Below are 20883 nucleotides of genomic sequence, written 5' to 3'. Positions count from 1 at the left end.
CATTTATGCAAAGTTGGTCAATTATTTAGGGGTTCATTAATTTTTTTATGATTTTAAGGTGAATATTGGCAACCATCCTGTTCAGTTATTAGGTGTAAGCCTAGATGAATATGTTTGAAGACATAATGATACATTTAATAGTTACATATTGCAGTTTAAATCGCTATTTGTGTAAAAAAAAATTTTATTCTTTTTATTTTATTGCCTGACATATTTTGTTCTCGATTTACATGTTAAGCTCAAACCTGCATTTTACTCCTGTGTTACTACTGTACATACTGTACATCAGAAAAAACACAGGACCAGTTCTACTGTTTCGCGTCATAAAGAACATCTTGTTAAAATCAAACATGGGAGGTAACTCAAGTACAGTAATGAAGTAAATGTACTAAGTACATATTTTATATTTTACCTTATCTGTACTTGAGCAGTTTTATTAGAGGATACTTTTTACTTTTACTCTGCTCAAAAGTACAGCAAATCCCTGTACTTTTACTTAACTGCATTTCTGCATGGTGTGGCGTTACACAGCGGTTCAAATACTGTAGTTAGTATTTGAAGCAGGAATTTGTCCATCTGCTGACTATTATGCGTACTGTAGATAATCGCATAACTTGCCTTTTCTCCGAGACACCCTTAATAACAGGTGTTCGATATCAGAAGCAAAGCTGGGAGCATAAAGCAACAGAAACAGCAATGTTCGCAATCGGGAAGCAGAAGAGACAAGGAGAAAAAGAAAGAGAGATGTTTTTACTAAAAAAAGGCTACTATGATTAAATACAAGCCTAGTTTTTTGTTACTTAAGTAAATACTAAGGTGAGTACTTTTGTACATTTACTCAAGTACACAAGTAAGTGGAGGACTTCTACTTTTACTTGAGTGATAATTACTCTTAAGAAAAAAAAGAAAACTTTTAAAGTACAGAATTTGTGTGCTCTGGTTAATTTCCTCTGATTAAGGAAATGTTAGAGAAAAAAAAGAGGAAAGAAGTAGCAGGAATTTTCTTCGGTTGTCAAAATGTTGTGGTGACATTCCAACAGTGACATGAGATACACACGCTGCGTGCAGTAAGCCGCTGTGTCTGAAGGACCTGTCCTAAAGTCTGAAGCCTGTTCAAGGGACCATGGATGCGGTCAGACGTAATGTGGATGGATGTGAATCGGCATAAATGCTCTAAATAAAGGTTGTTTTAAAGGTTGAAGTGGCATTCATTCAGCATTGTCTCAATGTAATTTTATCAAGAATATTGATATATAACATTCACAAAAAAAAAATGTAAATGTCATCGCAACGTCTTTACACCTACATTACAATACTTATACAGTACAATGTTAGGGCTCCTGCTGGGTGGTGTCTCTGGCGAGTCTCCATAGCTGTTACAGTCAGATATATTTGCTAATCTGTCTATAAATTAATCTCCTTGAGGTGCGGCCTTTTGTACTCTTTTTATAAAAAAAATAAAAATAAAAAAAGGTATTTAATAAATTACACCTGCATGTTCTCTGAGCAAATAACAAGAACAGGCAGAACTTGTAGAACTGCTATTTTTCGTATGATGTACTGCATAAGTGCTATATATCAATGCCTGTCTAATGCTCAGAGATAAAGGAGTGCTTGACATATTTATGCATGGATGTATGTATGTAGTGTGCAATATTTACTTTATCACCCATTTAGATTTCTAAACCACTGTTACTACTAAACAGAAATAAAACATCATTTCCGTATAAAAGGTTTTTTTTGTCTTAGTAATGATCTGATGACAAATTAATTACTATGACTAAAGATAAACAAAATTTCTGAAGAACTGCATTGACCGGATGGAGTATGCGAGTGCGTTTCCTTCTACTGACTTACTAGTCACTAGTAGGTTCACTCGGGGCATGATGGTGTGCGGCGGTGTAGTGGGGTGTCAGGGGGAAACTTCTCATCTGTTCTGTACCCCTTTGCAATGTTTATAGACTAGTTTGAACAAAACCAGATGCGCATCTGGCCGTAAAAGTCTGTTGTTAAAAAACTAAAAGTCAGCACTCCCCAACACCGCTAAAAGCTGCTTTCCCAGAGCCTGCACATCTTGTTCCTTTCTCTGGAACGAAAATCGGCATCTAATGCGCGGCTAAAACAAACTCCATCTATGCTGGGTTTCACCTATCCATGTCCTTCGAAAAAAATAATAATAACATAATAAAAAAAAAACTCATGCAGTTTTAGGTATGAGTAGAAGAGGAACGTTTAACGGTCGCCATCTAGTCAAGGGGATGTTCTCTTACCTCCAGCCGTGCATGCGTAAACCAGGACACTGTTCTCCACATCGCATGCAGGGCTGCCCTCTGTCGGGATCTTCCTCCTGCGTGAAAAGAAAAGCTCAGTTATAAATAAATCACTCCATGAACCTCCTCTGCTCTTGTGCGCAGCACATGGGCTGCATTTACAAAGCACGAAAGCACACTGCTTTTTATAGGTCAGAGTCATCAGTTGCTTGGAGGTGTCCTTATTCTTATGCGACACTACTATCCAAATGCATATTTGAACATTTTTTGGTGTCCTGTTCACTTTAAAGGCTCTCTGGTACACCGGGTAAGACCCTACTATGCGTTCCATGACATAGAACTGCTTTTGAGATTAACTCTTAAGACCACAATGTGTATTTTTTAGAAACAAAACAAACAACCAAAAAAAAACAGGACAGATGTGGTTTTTTTTTGTTTTTAACTCCATTAACGCATATTACATGCTAAGTATGGCTGGTGACCCTTTTATGGCGTCAAAAGGAAGGAAACGGCTGCAGAAGTGTTGCTACACACCCTTCCTTTCTCCCGCTCTTTTGTTTTCCACTCTCTCATCCTTTTACCTTCGGTGCCTTCAAAACACTCCTGTGTTTTAGGCCTTCGTTTCAAATATGTCCAAAGCAATGTGATGGCTTAACACGCACTTTGCTGTACTGAAATATAGTTTTCTTGCTTTAATTTAAAAGAACACTTGATCATATATATATATATATATATATATATATATATATATATATACATATACACACACAAGCTTGAATAAATGCATTCTCTGGTATGGTTTGTCAATGTGCCACAGTGGTTTATTAATCAGCACTGTCCTGACGTGCCTCCAGGGTTGAGGGTGCGAATCTCACCTCTGGTCCCTGCACTTGGTTCTTACAAGCACTCCGGTTTCCTCCTAGAGTCCAAAGATGTATAGTTCTGCGCGCAAAAGTCTTGAGCCACCCTTCATTCCTTCTTATTTTGCTCCCAAAGGGCCAGGCTTTCTTATATTTTAATGCTGGCTTGAGGAATAGTTCTCCAAACTTCCTGGAAAACTTTTCTGCGTCTCATTTTTGGCATGTTTTCGGATCAGATTTTCAGTCCAGTCTCCGGACCTGAGCAGTTTCAGAGGAATGTTTTTGTTTATTAAGCAACAAAGAGACCTATGAATCATTAAATTATTAAAAAGCATCTAACAATCTAATTAAGGTTTGAACTAGCGAGAAACAGGTGCAGATGACAGATTATCAGGCCGGTGATTAGTATACTGGTGATTCAGAATGCTGAGTGGTTGGATTGTTGAGGTTGCTGCTGAGCTTGGTGCATAAACAACCAGTGTTTAAAGTTCTCTCCAGGCACTAAAAGCAGAGCGTTGACTCAATACTTTTGTACAGGACTGTATCTTGGAGACTGACACGCTAAAATGGATTGCCACCCCATTTTCCTTGCGCCGAATATCCGGATGGATATCTTGTGGCCGAGGACTGGCTACTTTCACAGAAGCCTGATAAAGCCTTTTCCCGTAGCCCGAGAGCATTTTGTTTACTCGACATTAACTACTTCAATCAAAAGTTTTTCCTAAGATTTAACGATGGGTTTCCACAGGCATTTTTTAACTTCAGCCAGATCATTATCTTGATATGAAAAGTCATACTGTTGCTGGAAGCTGGAGAACAGAAGTGCATTTATGGGAACAATTTAAAAGAATGCGGTATTCAAGATGCTGAGGCTTGTAGCCAGAAAAGTGTGAAAAATATCTTGCACGTTTATGACCCGTAAGAAGAGCATTTACGTCTGGGAATAATCTTTTTTTTTTTTATTTGCCTGATTCAAAAGTTTTTCAAATTAATAGGGACGGGAATCACCAGGGACCACATGATACGATGCTATCATGATACCCAAATGGCAATTTAATTTTGTATTGTGATTCTATAAGCATCATGATTTCATTAACCTCCTGATTCGATTTTGAAATTCTGAACAAAATTAATATAAGTTCCTTCCACAACACAGTATGCTGGTCTGCCTGCCAGTGCATGAATGGTTTAGAGTGCACCACCTGTAGGATTTTAGAGGAACTTTTTACCCCCTCACATGCAAACATATGTAAATTAAGAAGTAATAATAATATTGATTATAAAAAACTAAAAATAATAATAATAATAAATCAATGTGTCGATACACGGATTTCCACATGAGTCACTGTACATCACTAAATTGATTTTTTCCCATTTCTACAAGGTCAATGGTTTACAAGTTTGTTTTATTAAAATGCATGAGATATTATGATGGCAACATGCATCCAGTTCATTATGCACATTTGGTACAGCTTTAGCATGTAACACCCAAATGTTGTTGGCGACATTCCAATGAAGTTTAACTAATAGCAAGGCCTGATTTAATGAACCTTTTTTATAAGTTCGTAACCATGGAAACTGGAAAGTTGGCAGGTTTGGAAATTCCAAGGCGAGTAACTAAAATGCGCGTTTCGACAAATAAGTAGCGCTTTAAGTACAATCTACAAATCTTCAATACAAGCCAAAATAAAGCCATAAAATGAAGAACTAGTTCTCCCACACGCGAGTAGTTCCAGATCCTTTACACGCCAGGGCACAGGTGTTTGTGTCAAAGCATGCAGCTAGAGTTTGTAAAAGCCTAAATACAGTCTTTACCTCACTCAGACATTCCACCACACACAGCGGCGGGGACCAGTCGGGACTATACGATTGTCAGGCTTAATCTCGGGGACAATATCGGCAACAGAAACAATGTCCAAATGCTGGTCTGCGTTTTAACAGAAGTTATGAGAAGCGTAGCTGAAAGCAAAGTCATCGCTTCGGTCTTTGTGTCGGTGCCCATTGTTCAGCCGGCCGCCTCATACAGGGAATCCTTTCAGCATGGCATTACAGTAGCTCACTGGAATTTATGTCACCTTCTTCACATTGGGATGCTTCCAAAGGCACTCCAAAGATATAACACAGGTCTTAGGATGGGTTCCATTAAATGTGTGTGTATAATAAAACAAGATTTAATTTGCTTTTGTTAAATGATATTATTAGACATAATTGGTTAGTAAAAATGTATACCTCATTTTGGCATATAAGCAATCAGCGTGACCATGAACATTTATGTAGAGCATGCTGACCCAGAGGTCAAACCACATCAAAAATTCAGGAGGATACATTTCAAAAACAGAGGAACATGCTGGGTTCTAATTCTATCTGCAAAGAACCGAGATCTAAAGCTACAATATGCACAGACTCACCGAAACTGGCGAAACAGGTAAATGATCGATTAACTGCATGTGAATGAGCAACGCTATTATAGTGTTCCTACTATAGTGGCCAACACACAAGCAATTGACAAGCAACAAGTCTCATAAAAGAGGAATTGGGAACATGTCAGAACATAGAAACGATATATATGATAAATGAACATGCACATAAATATACCACAAGGTGTGCAGAGAGTGAAAGAGAATGAAGGAATGAAAGCACTCATATGGGCCCGGAGCCTCTGAAAACGTGTGTGTGCGTAAACAAACACAGCTCGCAGGATCAGTGAACTCGTCACGTCACTGAACCAAGACTGGGACACAACCATGCACTTATGAAGGAGAGAGAGAGAGAGAGAGAGAGAGAGACTGGGGTGGAGCATAAGGATGAGTGTTTTCAGTTCCTTTCTTCTCACTAAAGGCTTAATTGCTTCAGCTTAAAAAAAAAACAGAAGAGTGTGAGAAAGACAAGGAGAGCCACATTTCTTTTTATAATTTTTTTTTTTACCTCTGCCCACATAGTCATGATCTATGAATTTATGCTAAAGTTAACAGTCATTATAGCATTTAAACTCTGACATCAAAACACACAGACACGCATGAGCAAACCTGTCAACCTGGCTCTGGAATGTACCGGAATCTACCGGAATGTGAAGTAGCTGCTCGGCTCTGGATTCATTCTCTCTGCTTCCACGGTATGCAAAAGTTTTTATTCATCAACATTATGCACAAGCCATCAACATATAAAGTTTTAAAATGTAAATAATAATAAATAATTTTACTAAAAAATTTAATACATATTATACTTAATCAATTTAGGTATTTAGTAATTTTTTGTTATAGTTTTATACTTAAATAGTTGAGTTTAGTAATTAGTTTATAATTTACTTAATACTCAATTATACTAAATATTTTGCTTGTTTATTTTATTAATTTTTGAGGTCTATACTTTTCCTTGGTGGTTTATAAATAAAATAAACTCACTCTCTCACTCATCTTCAATACCGCTTTATTCTGTATTCAGGGTCGCAGGGACCTGGAGCCTATCCCAGGAGGCTTAGGGCATGAGGCAGCGTACACCCTAGAAAAGGTGCCAATCCATCGCAGGGCACACACACACACACACACACACACACACCACGGGAACACCAATTAGCCTAATCTGCAGGTCTTTGGACTGTAGGAGGAAACTCACCAAGCACAGGGAGAACATGCAAACTCCATGCACACAGAGACGGGAATCGAGCCTGGCCGGGAATCGAACCCGGACCCTAGAGGTGCAAGGCGACAGTGCTATAAATAAATTACTACATAAAATAAATAAATACTAAATAAAATGTGTGTGTGTGTGTGTGTGCGCGCGCGCGCATGTGTGTGGCACCCTCTATACAAGATAAAGTGGTATAGATCATTTGTAAGTGAGTGAGGTTCCAAATTAGCCGTAGTGTGTGTGAGTGTGTGTATAAGTGTGTGCTTGTGTACCCTGTGATGGATTGGATTATCCTGAACAGGATGAGCTGTATAAATAACGAATGAGTGAGACTGATGATTACAGAAGATTTCAAGCACAGTACGGTGATGAGACTCTTAGCCGCAGTAAAATATTTGAATAGTGCAAACATTCTAAGAAAGGCCATACGTCTGTGAATGAAGATCCCGTTCCAGGTGGCTCGGGGCCCACCGAGATCGTTTTTCAAATTGATAGAACAGATGCATCTGTCTGTAGGAACTGTACACACAATCATTCATGAACACCACTTGCACATGGCAGAAACTCAGCTGGGAGTTATTGCAACATCCTCGTTCCAAGCCGTTTACACACGTTTGTGACAGTAAAGGAGTTCCTGGGAGGCTAGCGTTTCGGTTGTGAAGCAGGCAGTCTGATCATGGCTCTGGCATAGTGAGAAATCATTCCACCTTCGCGGTATCCAAGCACTAGTGAAATGCTGGAATAAATGCATCAGTGAAGAAATAGATAGAGAAATTGAGGTAGTTTTTACTTTTTTTTGTTTTGTTATTCCACACAGTTGTATATTTGGTACCTTATATCATTTTTTAGCACACACCTATATGACGAGCGTCAGTACAAAACCTTTGTTGATTGCTGATTTTGTACCCAAACAAAATGAGGAAAAAAAGATCAGCATGGTACTGTGAAATTCAGTATCAGCACATTCATTCAAAGTTCATAACACAAGTCTTCTGGTACTTTCCAGCCCTATACGCGATCAGGAGACAGATAATTTTACAGAAAAAGGCCTCCAGCCTGACATTACAAACGGTGAATCACAGGCCGCTGCTTTTTAAGTGCGGTGTAGAGGGAGGTGACTGTAAAAACGTTGCTACAACAAAAACAAACTTGCATTCAACCAAACTGAAAACCAACCAACTGTGCTTTAGTGTAATCTCACGAGCTGGACTTGTAGAGTTTGAGTGTAGTGTCCTGGTCAAACATCATCGCACAATTAGGTTTCAACAATGCTTGTAATAAAATTATATTTAAATAATATAAATCAGTTATTTCTCCTGTTTCACACTGGTCTCATTTGTGTCACATACTGTAAATAATTGACTATATATTGAACAGCCATAACATTATAACCATCCGCTAAACATAGAGAAGCCTACACCCCCCCCCCCCCCCCCTTTTTTTTTTGGTCATCAATAAGTCTTGGCTACCCATCACCCTGTAGTCTGTGTACTTGTTGGATCACCAGTGGACCACTTTTGCTCTGGGTTCTAGCCATCACAATATGGCCCTTGTCAGTCATTCAAATCGTTATGCTTGCCTATTTTTTCTGCTTCCAACACATTACCTTAAGGGACAAAATGTTCAAAATAAAATGTCGATTCGATTTTTTTGAAATGCTTTAACTTGTGTTATTTGTTTAATTGTCATGTCCTTTGCAAAGCAATAGTCTTATTTTCCTGTTCCACAATCCAGTCCAGTAGGTGGCTGTATTGCACAAACTGCCCAAAAACTCAAAAGAAGAAAAGTGATAATCTTTCAAAATAAGAGCATTTTGCAAGTGCTTTGCCAGGGGAAAAAAAATCTTCAAAAGCTGATATATTTTGTTTAGAAGGTCAATTTTAGTCTATTCAAATCCTGCATGTTCACCCAAGTTATTTCAAAACCGAATCAAACAACAAAATTGATTGAACCTATTTAATGACACAGCTCTAAATGAGACCCTTTAAAAAAAAACATTCTACAGTTGGTTTCTGATAATGAATTCACTGTACAGGTTGACTGAGGTTACATATGATAATGTTGACATGCTCAGTTCCTGTTCTATTGGCTTAAATCCAACCTTAGGCAACAATGTCAGTGGTATCTTTGCCCTCATTAAGTCACCCAGCTTTATTTAATTCGTTGCTGGAATCATTTAAAATGCGGTGTAACGCTGTGAAGGCATAATTCACACACCTTGCCAAACCTTAAAACTGATATGCCATGATGAGAACATTAAACATGCATAAACCGAGCCTAAATAACCTCCAACTGCAAATAATGCCTAAAACGCTAACGTATAAATCACACAAAACGAGGATGATCTTGACATCTAATTGACTGGATCATTTAAACAGCTTCGTCGCACTTTAACTTGTCTTGGCAGGATTTGCCTATAAAGAAACGTGCAAAAGCATTGCGAAATAAAGACGTCTGCCAACCATAGTGCGAGAACATCCGTTTCCCACTGCTGCTATCAGTGCGCTGATATGAGCGGTGTTTACCTGAGATAAGTTTAAGCGAATAGGGAAGAAAGAAAATAGTTGAAAAGTAAAGTGATAGGTTTCAGTAAAGAATTTCGCCTACGCTGCGTTTTGTGGCTTAAAGGAACACGGCCTCCGTCCTCTCCCTGTGAGACAGGATGCGCACAAGGTTGTCTTCCCATCCGCACCCTCGGGAAATATTTCCTCTCGACAGCCACCTGACCGGGCCATAATCTCACAACGTGACACTAGACGTGTAACAATAGTGTGGTGCAAAAATGAGAAAAAACAATACCAGCTTGAGTAGCCGAGTGCTTTTTTTTTCAGCATGTGTGAAATATTAATATGATAATGATACAAGCTTAACCATATGCTCCAGCCCGAGTAACCGCTTGCATTCCGTACGACTAGCTTGTTACACATTTACTGGCTAAAAGTCACAAGGTCGCGGGCCTCTGGCACTGTGGCATGCTGGGAGAATTTAAGTCAGTCCGTCTGGTCGTGATCAAAAAGACATCTTTATGCATGAGATCTACAGAGTTCTGTGTGTGTGGGGGGGGTTTGTTTTTAACAGATTTTAAAGTCAAAATCTTGCTTAAAGATAAGTGATCATTACCTTCCCAGAAAACATCATATATAGTACATACTAGTTGTATTTGTGCATCTTGTTATGATGTGATGCAGGATTGTTCCTTTTCCTGCGTGTGGTTTCTAGGATGTTAAGGAACTCTCACTGAATAGAAAGCACTTCCTCCAGGAAAGTAAAGTAGACAAAAAACAATCCTAGTGACTCCATCCACAAAAAAGCTCTTCTAGTGTAAGGGTGAAAATTAGACTTTAAAAAGTTTTTGTATACATGAATGCTAAACTTTCAAATATCATCTTGTGCATCACTTGAATATCATCCAGTTTTGTTTAATTTGCCCTAATGAGAAGATCAGACAGTTATTACATGAGCATTCACCAAAAGCTCACCCTCTTTTTTTTTTTTACTTTCAGTTTTTCAGACAACTCTTGCTTGCTGTCCTACTGTACGAGCTACAGCTGTGCGCAAGCTGCTTAGATATACATAAAAGACAAGCGCTGATGATGATGATAATGTCACATTCTAAATAGATGTCGGCTTACATGTTTAGTCACAGTTAGCTTTCATACCTCATTTGAACCATAGCCAAGTACACCATACAATTCAAATCAGTTTTATTTATATAGCGCTTAGAACAATGGTCATTGTCGCAAAGCAGCTTCACAAAATCAAACAAAAAAATTATCCAAACAAGTTTAAAAAGTGTGAAAAAATATGTATAAATCATAATTATCAGATTGTCCCCAAGGGCAATGGTGGGAAGGAAAAACTTCTTGAGATGGCAATAGGAAGCCTGAAGGAACCAAACTCAACAGGAAACCCATGCTCATTTGGGTGATATCAGATAGCAGGGACTGATCAGCAGTCATACTGTGTGTTAGGAGGCTGGAAGTTCAGTATACCAGGAAAGGTCAGTGTCTGTACCACCTTATCTTGTATACAGGGTCGCAGGGTGTCTGGAGCCTATCCCAGGAGACTTGGGGCACAAGGCGAAGTACACCTTGACCCGGCACTTTGAGAACACCAACTAGCCTAATCTGCATGTCTTTGGGCTGTGGGAGGAAACCAGAGCACCCGGAGGAAAGCCACCAAGCACGCGGAGAACATGCAACCTCCATGCACACAGACCTGAGGTGGGAATCGAACCCAGCCCCTGGGGGTGCAAGGTGACAGTGCAGGTAAAGGTAATATTTAAGTTAATATGGAGTCCACTTTTGTTATTGGAGGCTCAGTTACAATACCGTTTGTGGGAAAAATTGAAAAGGCGGTCTCTGACATGATACACTGATGCATGCCCAGACACAATTAAGTGTTCACATTACACAAACACACCAGCCTTTAGAGTCAAGTGTATTAGGTGAGATTAGTATTTTTTTTTCCAAGATTGCATCTTTATTTGACATACAATCACTCATATTCCCCTTATATTCCCACCAGTGTTCCCAAAGCTCCTAGGATAGATATATAGTGAGTGATCCATCAAGTAGATAAAATTAATTAAGGAGTTCAAATGCAAACAAGCACTTCAGATACAACGTTTTCCTTTAAAAAAAAAAAAAAAAAAGCAAAATTTTGCACTTCTTCTGATGCCATGGATGTATCGCACTTTAAAACCATGGTTGACATATTTTCCAGGTACAAGTAAAAAAGAAAACCTAGTACAGTAGTGTGCAACTTAGGAGGTAGCCATTGCTCTTCTCAGGTAAATATGACGTCAGTGTCTTGGCCCCGCCCCTTGTAATCCATACAATGGTCGAGTAAAGTATAAAGAAAATGCTATCCTTGTACTAAGGATTTAAAACGTGAGTTCCGAGTACTTTTTTTTCAGTAATTATTGATGCCAGCGAAACAATTTAAATCACATCAAGTTCACACGAATTACAGGGTTCTAAGGGGAACTTTTTTAAAGTCCCAAAAACAAGCTCCCCAGGTAAACCGTATCGCCGCAAACAAAGCAGGCATGTAATGATCCTGGATCAGATTGATTTTTAAGCTGTGTGAGATAAAAGGTGGACGGACTTACCGCGCGATTCGAGCGGCGCTTTTTGGAGCCGCGCGTGAACATGTCGAGGGCTCGAGCGATTAAAGCGCGAGCGCCAAATTCAGCTTTCTCCGCGCAAACTCAGCCGAGTCGCTCCACATGGAAATGCCTCATATGTTCTGGTTAAGGGGCGCTCTCGTGCTGTTTGTCTTCTGCCCGTGGATTCCGGTACGTCACGTCATCTGGGGTTTAAACAGGGTAGGAGAGAAGTTGCCCGAGGTGAACAGCGCGTGAATAAGTGCACGGGCTACACCTACAGGACCGGGCTGTTCTCTGTGCTCTCTCTCTCTCTCTCTCTCAGCTGAGCCCAGTCAGCGAGGCCACAACCCCTACACACACACACTTCAGTGATTCAGCTGCCAAATGTTCCTGACAGAAAACAGACGACTAAAGGCACTTAAAATCATAAATGATTCATGAACCTGTTTATATGAAATGACAAAACACACGAGGATACTTGCAAGTGGCCTACACAGGCGTGCAAAATAATGGCACCTCTTCTTGACAATCCTCTTGTTAACATGAAAAGGTATTTGTCCCTTCCTGATTTTTCTTTCTTTCTTGCAGATTTGTCACACTCAAAATGATTCAGATCATCAAACCAATTTTAATATTACACAAAAATAACCAGAGTAGATACAAAATTCAGTTTTTAAATCATAATTCTATTTATTATAAGAAAAAAAGCTGTCCAAACCTACCTGGCCCTATGTAAAAAAAATCACTGCTTGCTAAATTATGAACCAACTGTCATTTTTGTAAAGCTCAGTTAAATTTCACCTGGTGCACCCAGGCCTGATTACTGTCAGACCTGCTGAATCAAGAAATTTAAACTGACAATGTCAGGTATGCATAAAAAGATCTGACATCATGACGCGATCCAAAGCAATTCAAGAACAAATGAAAAAAAAAGTAACTGAAATGTATCAGTCTTTTGGTCTCCAGCGGATCACAATGAAAGCCATTATCCAAATTTGGAGAAAACTTGGAACAGTGGAGAACCCTACCACAATTACTCCAAGAGCATAACAACAACTCATCCAGGAGCTCATAAAAGAACCCAGAACAACATCTAAATACTGCAGGCCTCACTTGTCTTAGTCAGGGTCAGTGGTCACGCTTCAACAATAAAAAAAGAAACCGGGCAAAAATGGCATTCATTGGAGAGTTCCAAAGCAAAAGCCACTGCTGACCAAAAAGAAGGCAAAGCCACGTATCACATCTGCCAAAAAACATCTCAATTATGCCCATAAATTTGGTCAAATATTCTGTGGACTAATGGGACAAAAGTTGAACATTATGGAAGGTGTGCATCTTGTTAGATCTGACATAAAACTAATACAATGTATTATTTAAAGAACATCATACCAACAGTGGTAGTAGTGTGATGGTCTGGGGCTGCTTTGCAGCTTCAGGACCTGAACGACTTACACAATTGATGGAACCATAAATTCTGCGCTCAACATAAAAATTCTGAAGTAAAATGTCCAGCCATCAGTTTGTGACCTCAAGTTCGAGCACACTTGGCTCATGCAGCAGGACAATGATTCGAAACGCATCAGCGTCCAAGCCCACCTCTGAGTGGCTCAAAAAAATTAAATAAAGGTTTTGGAGGGGCCTAGCTGATCATGTTCAAACCCTCTAATGTGAAGATAAATTAAAGCAATTCTGCATAGAAGATTGGGCCAGAATTACTTCACAGCGATGTGAAAGACTGAGGAGACACTCATTATGGAGTGCTGTATTACAGTAGGTGCTGAGGACATGCTAATCAGAAAGAAACAGATATTTGTCTATAATGAGGATCCTGATAAGGAGTATGATCTTTACCCATCCATGATTTCAACAGTTTTTACTGAGCTACATCTCACTCCACGTCATTCTCACAGCTTGCATGAGATCATAAGATTATAAATACTTTATTGCACAGTCAGCACAGAAGACATCTAAACTAAACACTGCTTCTTGATTTAACCAGACCTGAGCAAGCTGGTGTTCAACTTCAGCTTAAACTTTTCATTGGTGCCAAAAAGACAAAATTACACTCACCAAAATCAAAACGGATGGAAAAAGGTGATAAGATTCTAGCACCAGCTTTGGAGGACAACTTATCTCTACTGTACCCCCGACTGCAGTTAAAAGCTGTTAGGTAGAGAGCTCTGAGGTGTACATGAGGGCCAATATGAGAATGATATGCGGTTTAACATGGTCTTAAAGAGTACACACACATACTGTACACACACACACACACACACACACTGTAAAAACTGTTACAGTCCTTTACCCAAATGCCAATGCAAAAAGATTTATATACTTGTTGATAAACTTGTGTTAGTCTCCATAGTTGTAATGATCAAGTTTTCATTAGCATCACATCTTATATTATATCTTGCCATAGACCTGGGTGTATAAAAAAATACCTGTTTAAAAGCCGTATCCATCCCTTTCCTCGGGTATTACTTGGCATTCAGCATTCATTTCAACCTGAAGGAATACCTGACCATATGGAGGGTAGTAATATACTTTCTATCTCCATGGGGAAATGAATTCCTCGATGGGATTGAGGAATAATGATTAAGGGGGAAGGAATTTTGGTGGGCTCAAACCATTTGGGCATTTTAGCAGACCCTGCGTGAAGTTATGAAATGCTACACTGTACTATTTGATTATGAATTAGGACACAGCCAAGAAGTTCTAGAAATGTTGCAGAATGCCAAATCTTACCTGCAATATTCTCACAATACATGCCGCTGGTGAGTGAGGCAGATTGGACTGGTACCCTCAGTCATGATCAAATGGGCATGCCGTGCTGACCCTCTTATGTATAGACGTTAATAAAAATCAAGACAAATCCTTAGCATATGTCCTCCACTACAAGGGTTCACAATTTCTTTTTCTAAACTGTATATTATTTATTCATTTTCTATAGCACTGCTATATCGGCACAAGTCAGGACAAGTCAATCACAGGACACACACACTATTGTGCAATTGAAAGCATCATTACAAATTGCATCTTAGTGTGGTACAGCAGTTGCACTGCTTAGAACTGTTAAGCTCTGTAAAGGATGGTGAAAACTGGCCAATGAATTAGTGGGACCCTGGAGAACACTTACAAGAAATGCTGACCCCAATCATGGACTGTTCACTTTTCTACCATCAGGCAGGCGCTACAGGTGCCTCAGAGCCCGCACCAACAGCTTTTTCCTGTGGCTGTTACTGCACTGAACAGCTGATCATGAACTGTTAAGTAACACATCACTGCCCTATCACCTTCTGTCAATATTGCACTGTTTCATCCACTGTCCATCTTTGCACCATCAATAATTATAATTATTATATAATATAAGAAAATGAGAATAAAGTTGAATTATATCATATCATATCATATCATCATATTATATTATATTAAAGATTATCGTGCCTTTTATCCTGTTTAGGATCATGGGCCTGGGAATTGCACCAGCGGACATATAGAACAATCACAAGACACATGCTGACACAAAGACAAACACACAGTAATACTCTATAGGCAATTAGAAATGCTGATTGGTTTACAGCACATGTTTTTAAACTGTGGGGGAAAACCAGCTTACCCAGAGAAAACTGATAATACATAGGGAAAACGTACAAACTCCAATCACTTGAACCAAAGGCAAGATTTGAACCCACAACACCGAATGTGTGAGACAACAGTGTCTTAAATAAGCCACTGTGTTCTCTATATTACATTAGTGCTCGGTGGGTTCCTTTCTGAGACACCATTTACCTCCAACAGTCCAAAGACATGCAGATTAAACTAATTGGCGTGTGTGTGTTTTTGTGTGCTGTACATTAGTATATTAATAAAGTTAATAAGCTGTAGTGGTGGTAAAATTAAATTTTGGGTCGTTTAGGTAAAATTTAACTGTTATTTAATTTTAAAGTAATCACTATTACTAATTATAATATATTTAAATTAGTGCTGTCAAAATTAGTGCGTTAACGCATGCGATTAATTTGAAATATTTAATGCAGTAAAAAAAATTAACGCAATTAACGTGGTTGCAGTTTTTTTAATTTCCTGTTGTGGCCCACGTTGTGTTCAACGTGCAAAGAAGTATGGATAAGACCAAGGAAGGACTTTTAGACTGAAGGTTTCAGTATAAAACTCTGCCGGATGGTTCTGTGGATAAAACAAAAGTAATCTGTACATTTTGCAAAGCCAAATTTAAATACCAGAGAAGTAATTCGTCTTTGACATATCACTTAAAAGCAAAACACCCCACCGAAACAATCTCTACAGGGCCTCGCCAATGTAAATTGCATTGATTGTTTTGAAATTCAAATGACACAAATGGCACATACCTGTGTTTTTATTTCTGTAATAAATATGGCTTTCAAGCCAACAGTTAATTTGGAGAATATTGATGGTTTATTGCAGGTATGTTGTTTACATGAGAAAATCTGTGTTACAAGTTAAACAAAAATTCCAATAAACAATCATATTTGAATTTAAATAGTTTCATTGTCTTGAGTTTACATTAATTATTTACATTTAAATATCCAAAAAGTTTCAGTCTTTTAATTGTGATTAATCGCGATTAATTGCAAAAAAATTGTGTGATTAATTAGTTGATTTTTTTTAATCGATTGACAGCACTAATTTAAATATAACATGGTGGCTTAGTGGTTAGTACTATCGCCTTGCACCACAAGGGTATAGGTTCAACTCCATCCTTGGGATCTGTGTGTATGGAGTTCACATTTATATACTAGGGACAACACTCATGTTACACAAGGGTATTTAAAAAACCCATTTTACAGTATATTTTAAACCAAAGGAATATATCTAGAAATATACCCTATTATAATATTAAAAAAGAAATTGTAAACTGTATCAATGTAGGACTGGTTTTGGTTTTATGGTTACCTGCTCAAAGAGCATAAAGGGCATGTGACATTATTATAGTCTGCAGCAGTGTTCTACTCAACCAGTAAACGACTCTGATACTGATACTGATACTAATGATCCTGCTGATGCAAGAGACGGAATCACAGTCAGAAACACCATAGTCTACCATCAACTGATTGATCATCACCTCTTCGATGTCAAAGAAATATCCCTCCTTTTATTTTCTACAGTAGTTAATGTTTATGCTGGTCAAACAACTCAAATCATCCATCTCTGGGCATCTCAGCAACTTTTAGCAAATAATCCAGCCGTTATATTAGCCTACTAGTTATATTATCCTTATGTGGTCAGTTGATGAATTAGATTTTTTTTATTTGCTTTTCTATGTACACTTTGTACTGCTGTTTCACATGGTACAATAGGAACACAAAAAAGGCAATGAATTTCACACCGATAGATTACTGTAACTTAATTCCATTTGAAGTCAAGGGCCAAATCTGAACAATATTTTAATGAGGTAAGTGGTGCTGTGGGGGTGGATGGAACCGCTTACTCATTGTTATTCCCAGCATTAGTCTGTTGGAGAAAAAGAAGTCACATTACGGTAACTAATAATCAATCAATCAATCAATCAATCAATCAATCAAACCTGGAAATCAAATTAACTCATAAGTGCTCCAAACTTTGGAAACATAACCAATGTCACTGATGTTACATACAGTACAAAAATCCCATTAATATTATTATTAATAATAATAATAATAATAATAATAATAATAATGATGATGACCATGTCTACACTGCCATACAGTAACAGCGATACAAGGGCTGAGAATATTATACTTTGCAGATCCCTTTATAATAGTTAATCACCAGGGAAGGAGCGGGATCGGATCCCCCCTTTCTTGGCAAACATTTTTACAGAGTATTTGTGCTTTTGTCTTTTGTCTGACACTTGCATGGATCTTCAGAATTCAGCTAAAGAAGAGGAGAACTCCGACATGAATTTAATTACTGAGCAGATTAGCGTCACCGAGTTGCCAGAGTCATCCAGCTGAGTTTTAACCAGACTTGCTTGCTGCACCAGGCCCAGTTCATTAACTTAACATGAACATTTGTTAATCAATAGATTAATAAATGTTGACCATTCTTCTTGATTCTGCCCTTTTGACCCACCTCTGGAGCTCTGTACTGTCAGATGTTTGCTGGGGATCTGGGCTGATAGGCCACTCTTGAAGCTCTCTGGTGTCAGCCTTTGGCTTGAGTTTTGTAGTGTCTTTCTTTGGCTGGAGTTATGTGCTTTTCTCATTTGGCTGGAGCTCTGTGCTGTCGACCATTCTCCTTAAGCCTGCCCTTTTGGCAGAGTTCTGGAACTATATACTGTCAGACTGTTGCTGGAGGTCTGGGCTGACACAACACTCCTGGAGCTCTTTAGTGTCTGGAGCCATGTACTCTTGACTTTTGGCAAGAACTGCTAGATTGCTGTTGACCATTCTCCTTATGTCTGCCTTGTCGACCCACTTCTGGAGCTCTGTACAGTAAGAATTTTGCAGGAGGTCTTGGTCTGACGGGCTCCTCCTGGAGTTCTCCAGTGTGGGTTTTTTGGCGCAGCTTTCTGGTGTAAGCTCTTGGCTGGAGCTCTGTCCTGTTGTCCTTTCTCCTTAGATCTGCGCATTTCTGGACCTTTACTCTGAGACCTTTGCTGGAGGTCTTGATCTGACGGGTTCCTCCTGGAGTTCCCTGGTTTGGGGTTTTTCTTAGAGCTTTTCAATGTGTGAGCTTTTGACGTTTGCTAGGGCTGGGCTGATGGGGTACTCCTGGAGCTCAAACTATAAGCTTTGTGGTGTAAGCCTTAGGCTGGAGGTCGGTGCTTTCAACCATTCTCCTCAGATTTGCTCTGTCATCCCACTTCTGAATCTCTGTAGTGTCATTATATTTATAATTTTTATTCATTTATTTATTGTATTATATTTGTGTACTACTCAATATTATTTAGAATTTAATTTTATGAAGTATTATACTACTATTTATACCACTACTGCTGTGCCACCGTTTTACGATTAACGATCACTTTAAAAACATTTAATAGGGAGCATCAAGATTGGACTTGAAAAGGTCATAAAGATGGGTTGAATGTACTGAATGACAAGGTCATCACATTGACAGATTTTGTCCCCCTGATGGCACAGATATATATAAGGTATAATTTTTGCCTTAGGTTTTGCTACAGGTTTTTGTCAGGTGTGTACACAGTACACAATATAGTATATGGCTGTATGCTTCCCTCTAGTGGATAGAGCGAGCATTGCATGTTTTCCTATTTTTGCATAAAAAAATTACATCATATTACAGTAATTAGAGAACTGTCTCTAACTAAACACAGGACATGTAAAAAATTAGCCAAATAAAAATGTGTGTAAGGATGTCTACATAAAGCCATATAAAGGAATACTAATCATATGAACAGCAATATTTATCAGTTTTAAACAATTTCAGAAACTGAATAAACATGTACGGCTAGTTGGCCTGTAATTTGCTGGTATTATGGCTCATTCCTCCATGCAGATCTCCTTTAGAGCAGTGATGTTTCGGGGCTGTCGCTGGGCATCATGGACTTTCAACTCCCTCCAAAGATTTTTTATGGGGTTCAGATCTGGAGACTGGCTAAGCCACTCCAGGACCTTGAATGATTAATGCTTCTTACGAAGCCACTTCTTCTTTGCCTGGGTGGTGTGTTTGGGATCATTGTCATGCTGAAATACCCTGCCACGTTTCATTTTCAATGCCCTTGCTGATGGAAGGAGGTTTTTACTGAAAATCTCACGATACATGGCCCCATTCCTTCGTTCCTTTACACAGATCAGTCGTCCTGGTCCCTCTGCAGAAAAACAGCCCCAAAGCATGATGTTTCCACCCCCATGCTTCACAGTAGGTATGGTGTTCTTAGCATGCAACTCAGCAAAAGTTCTATTTTGGTTTAATCTGACCATATGACATTTTCCCAATCCTCTTCTGGATCATCCAAATGCTCTCTAGTAAACTTCAGACGGACCTGGACATGTACTGGCTTAAGCAGGGGGACACGTCTGGCACTGCAGGATTTGACTCCCTGGTGGCGCAGTGTGTTACTGATGGTAGCCTTTGTTACTTTGGTCCCAGCTCTCTGCAGGTTATTCACTAGCTCCACCGTGTGGTTCTGGGATATTTGCTCACAGTTCTTGTGATTATTTTGACCCCACGGGGTGAGATCTTGAGTGGAGTCCCAGATCGAGGGAGATTATCAGTGGTCTTGTATGTCTTTCATTTTCTAATAATTGCTCCCACAGTTGATTTCTTCACACCAAGCTGCTTACCTATTGCTGATTCAGTCTTCCCTGCCTGGTGCTGGCCTACAATTTTGTTTCTGGTGTCCTTCGAAAGCTTTTTGGTCTTGGCCATAGTGGAGTTTGGAGTGTGACTGTTTGAGGGTGTGTACAGGTTTCTTTTATACTGATAACAGATGCCATTAATACAGGTAACGAGTGGAGGACTGAGGAGGCTCTTAAAGAAGAAGTTACAGGTCTGTGAGAGCCAGAAATCTTGCTTGTTATTTGCATAATAAAATTTTCTGGATTATTTTTTATTTTGTTGAGGTATACCTATGGTGAAAATAACATGCCTTTGTCATCTTTTTAAATAGGAGAACTTTGCACAATTGGTTGCTGACTAAATACATTTTCTGCTTAATACAGACTTACTCCACAGGTGTCCCCCAAAGCCCAGTGTATGGTCCTCTTCTTTTCCCCCTTCTATACTATACCTGCTCCCTTTTTGAGGTCTGTTTTGGCTGCAAGCACTTTCAACTACTCCCTCGCCAGAAATACAGTACTGAATGGACTGAAATAAAAATTCTATTTATAGACACAAGGTGGTGCTACATTCACCATTTCGTTTCCTTTTACAAACGATGAGCTCACTTACTTGCTCATCGTCCATACAGTACTGCTTTATCCTGTATACAGGGTTGCTGGGAGCCTGAAGCCTACCCCAGGAGTGTTAGGGATGTGGTGCCAATCCATCACAGAGCACACACAAACACATACACACACTTATTCATACATTC

General features: G+C 39.1%; 1 protein-coding gene across 1 annotated transcript in view; it reads right to left on the bottom strand.

Annotated features, from left to right (window-relative positions):
• The window catches only part of prickle3 (prickle homolog 3), a 34172-nt gene extending 22025 nt beyond the window's left edge, over positions 1-12147 (bottom strand). The window contains exons 1-2 of the mRNA XM_053504787.1: positions 11871-12147; positions 2271-2347 (exon numbers count right to left, since the gene is read on the bottom strand). Coding sequence (XP_053360762.1) covers positions 2271-2347; positions 11871-11912 — 119 coding nt within the window. The 5' untranslated portion in view covers positions 11913-12147. The remainder of the gene's footprint in view (positions 1-2270; positions 2348-11870) is intronic.
• Between the last annotated feature and the right edge of the window lie 8736 nt (positions 12148-20883).

The sequence above is a fragment of the Clarias gariepinus genome, chromosome 9, assembly GCF_024256425.1.
Source record: "Clarias gariepinus isolate MV-2021 ecotype Netherlands chromosome 9, CGAR_prim_01v2, whole genome shotgun sequence".
NCBI classification, from domain to species: domain Eukaryota; kingdom Metazoa; phylum Chordata; class Actinopteri; order Siluriformes; family Clariidae; genus Clarias; species Clarias gariepinus.
Note: the sequence above shows the minus strand (reverse complement) of the source record. Positions and strands in the feature narration are given on the sequence as shown.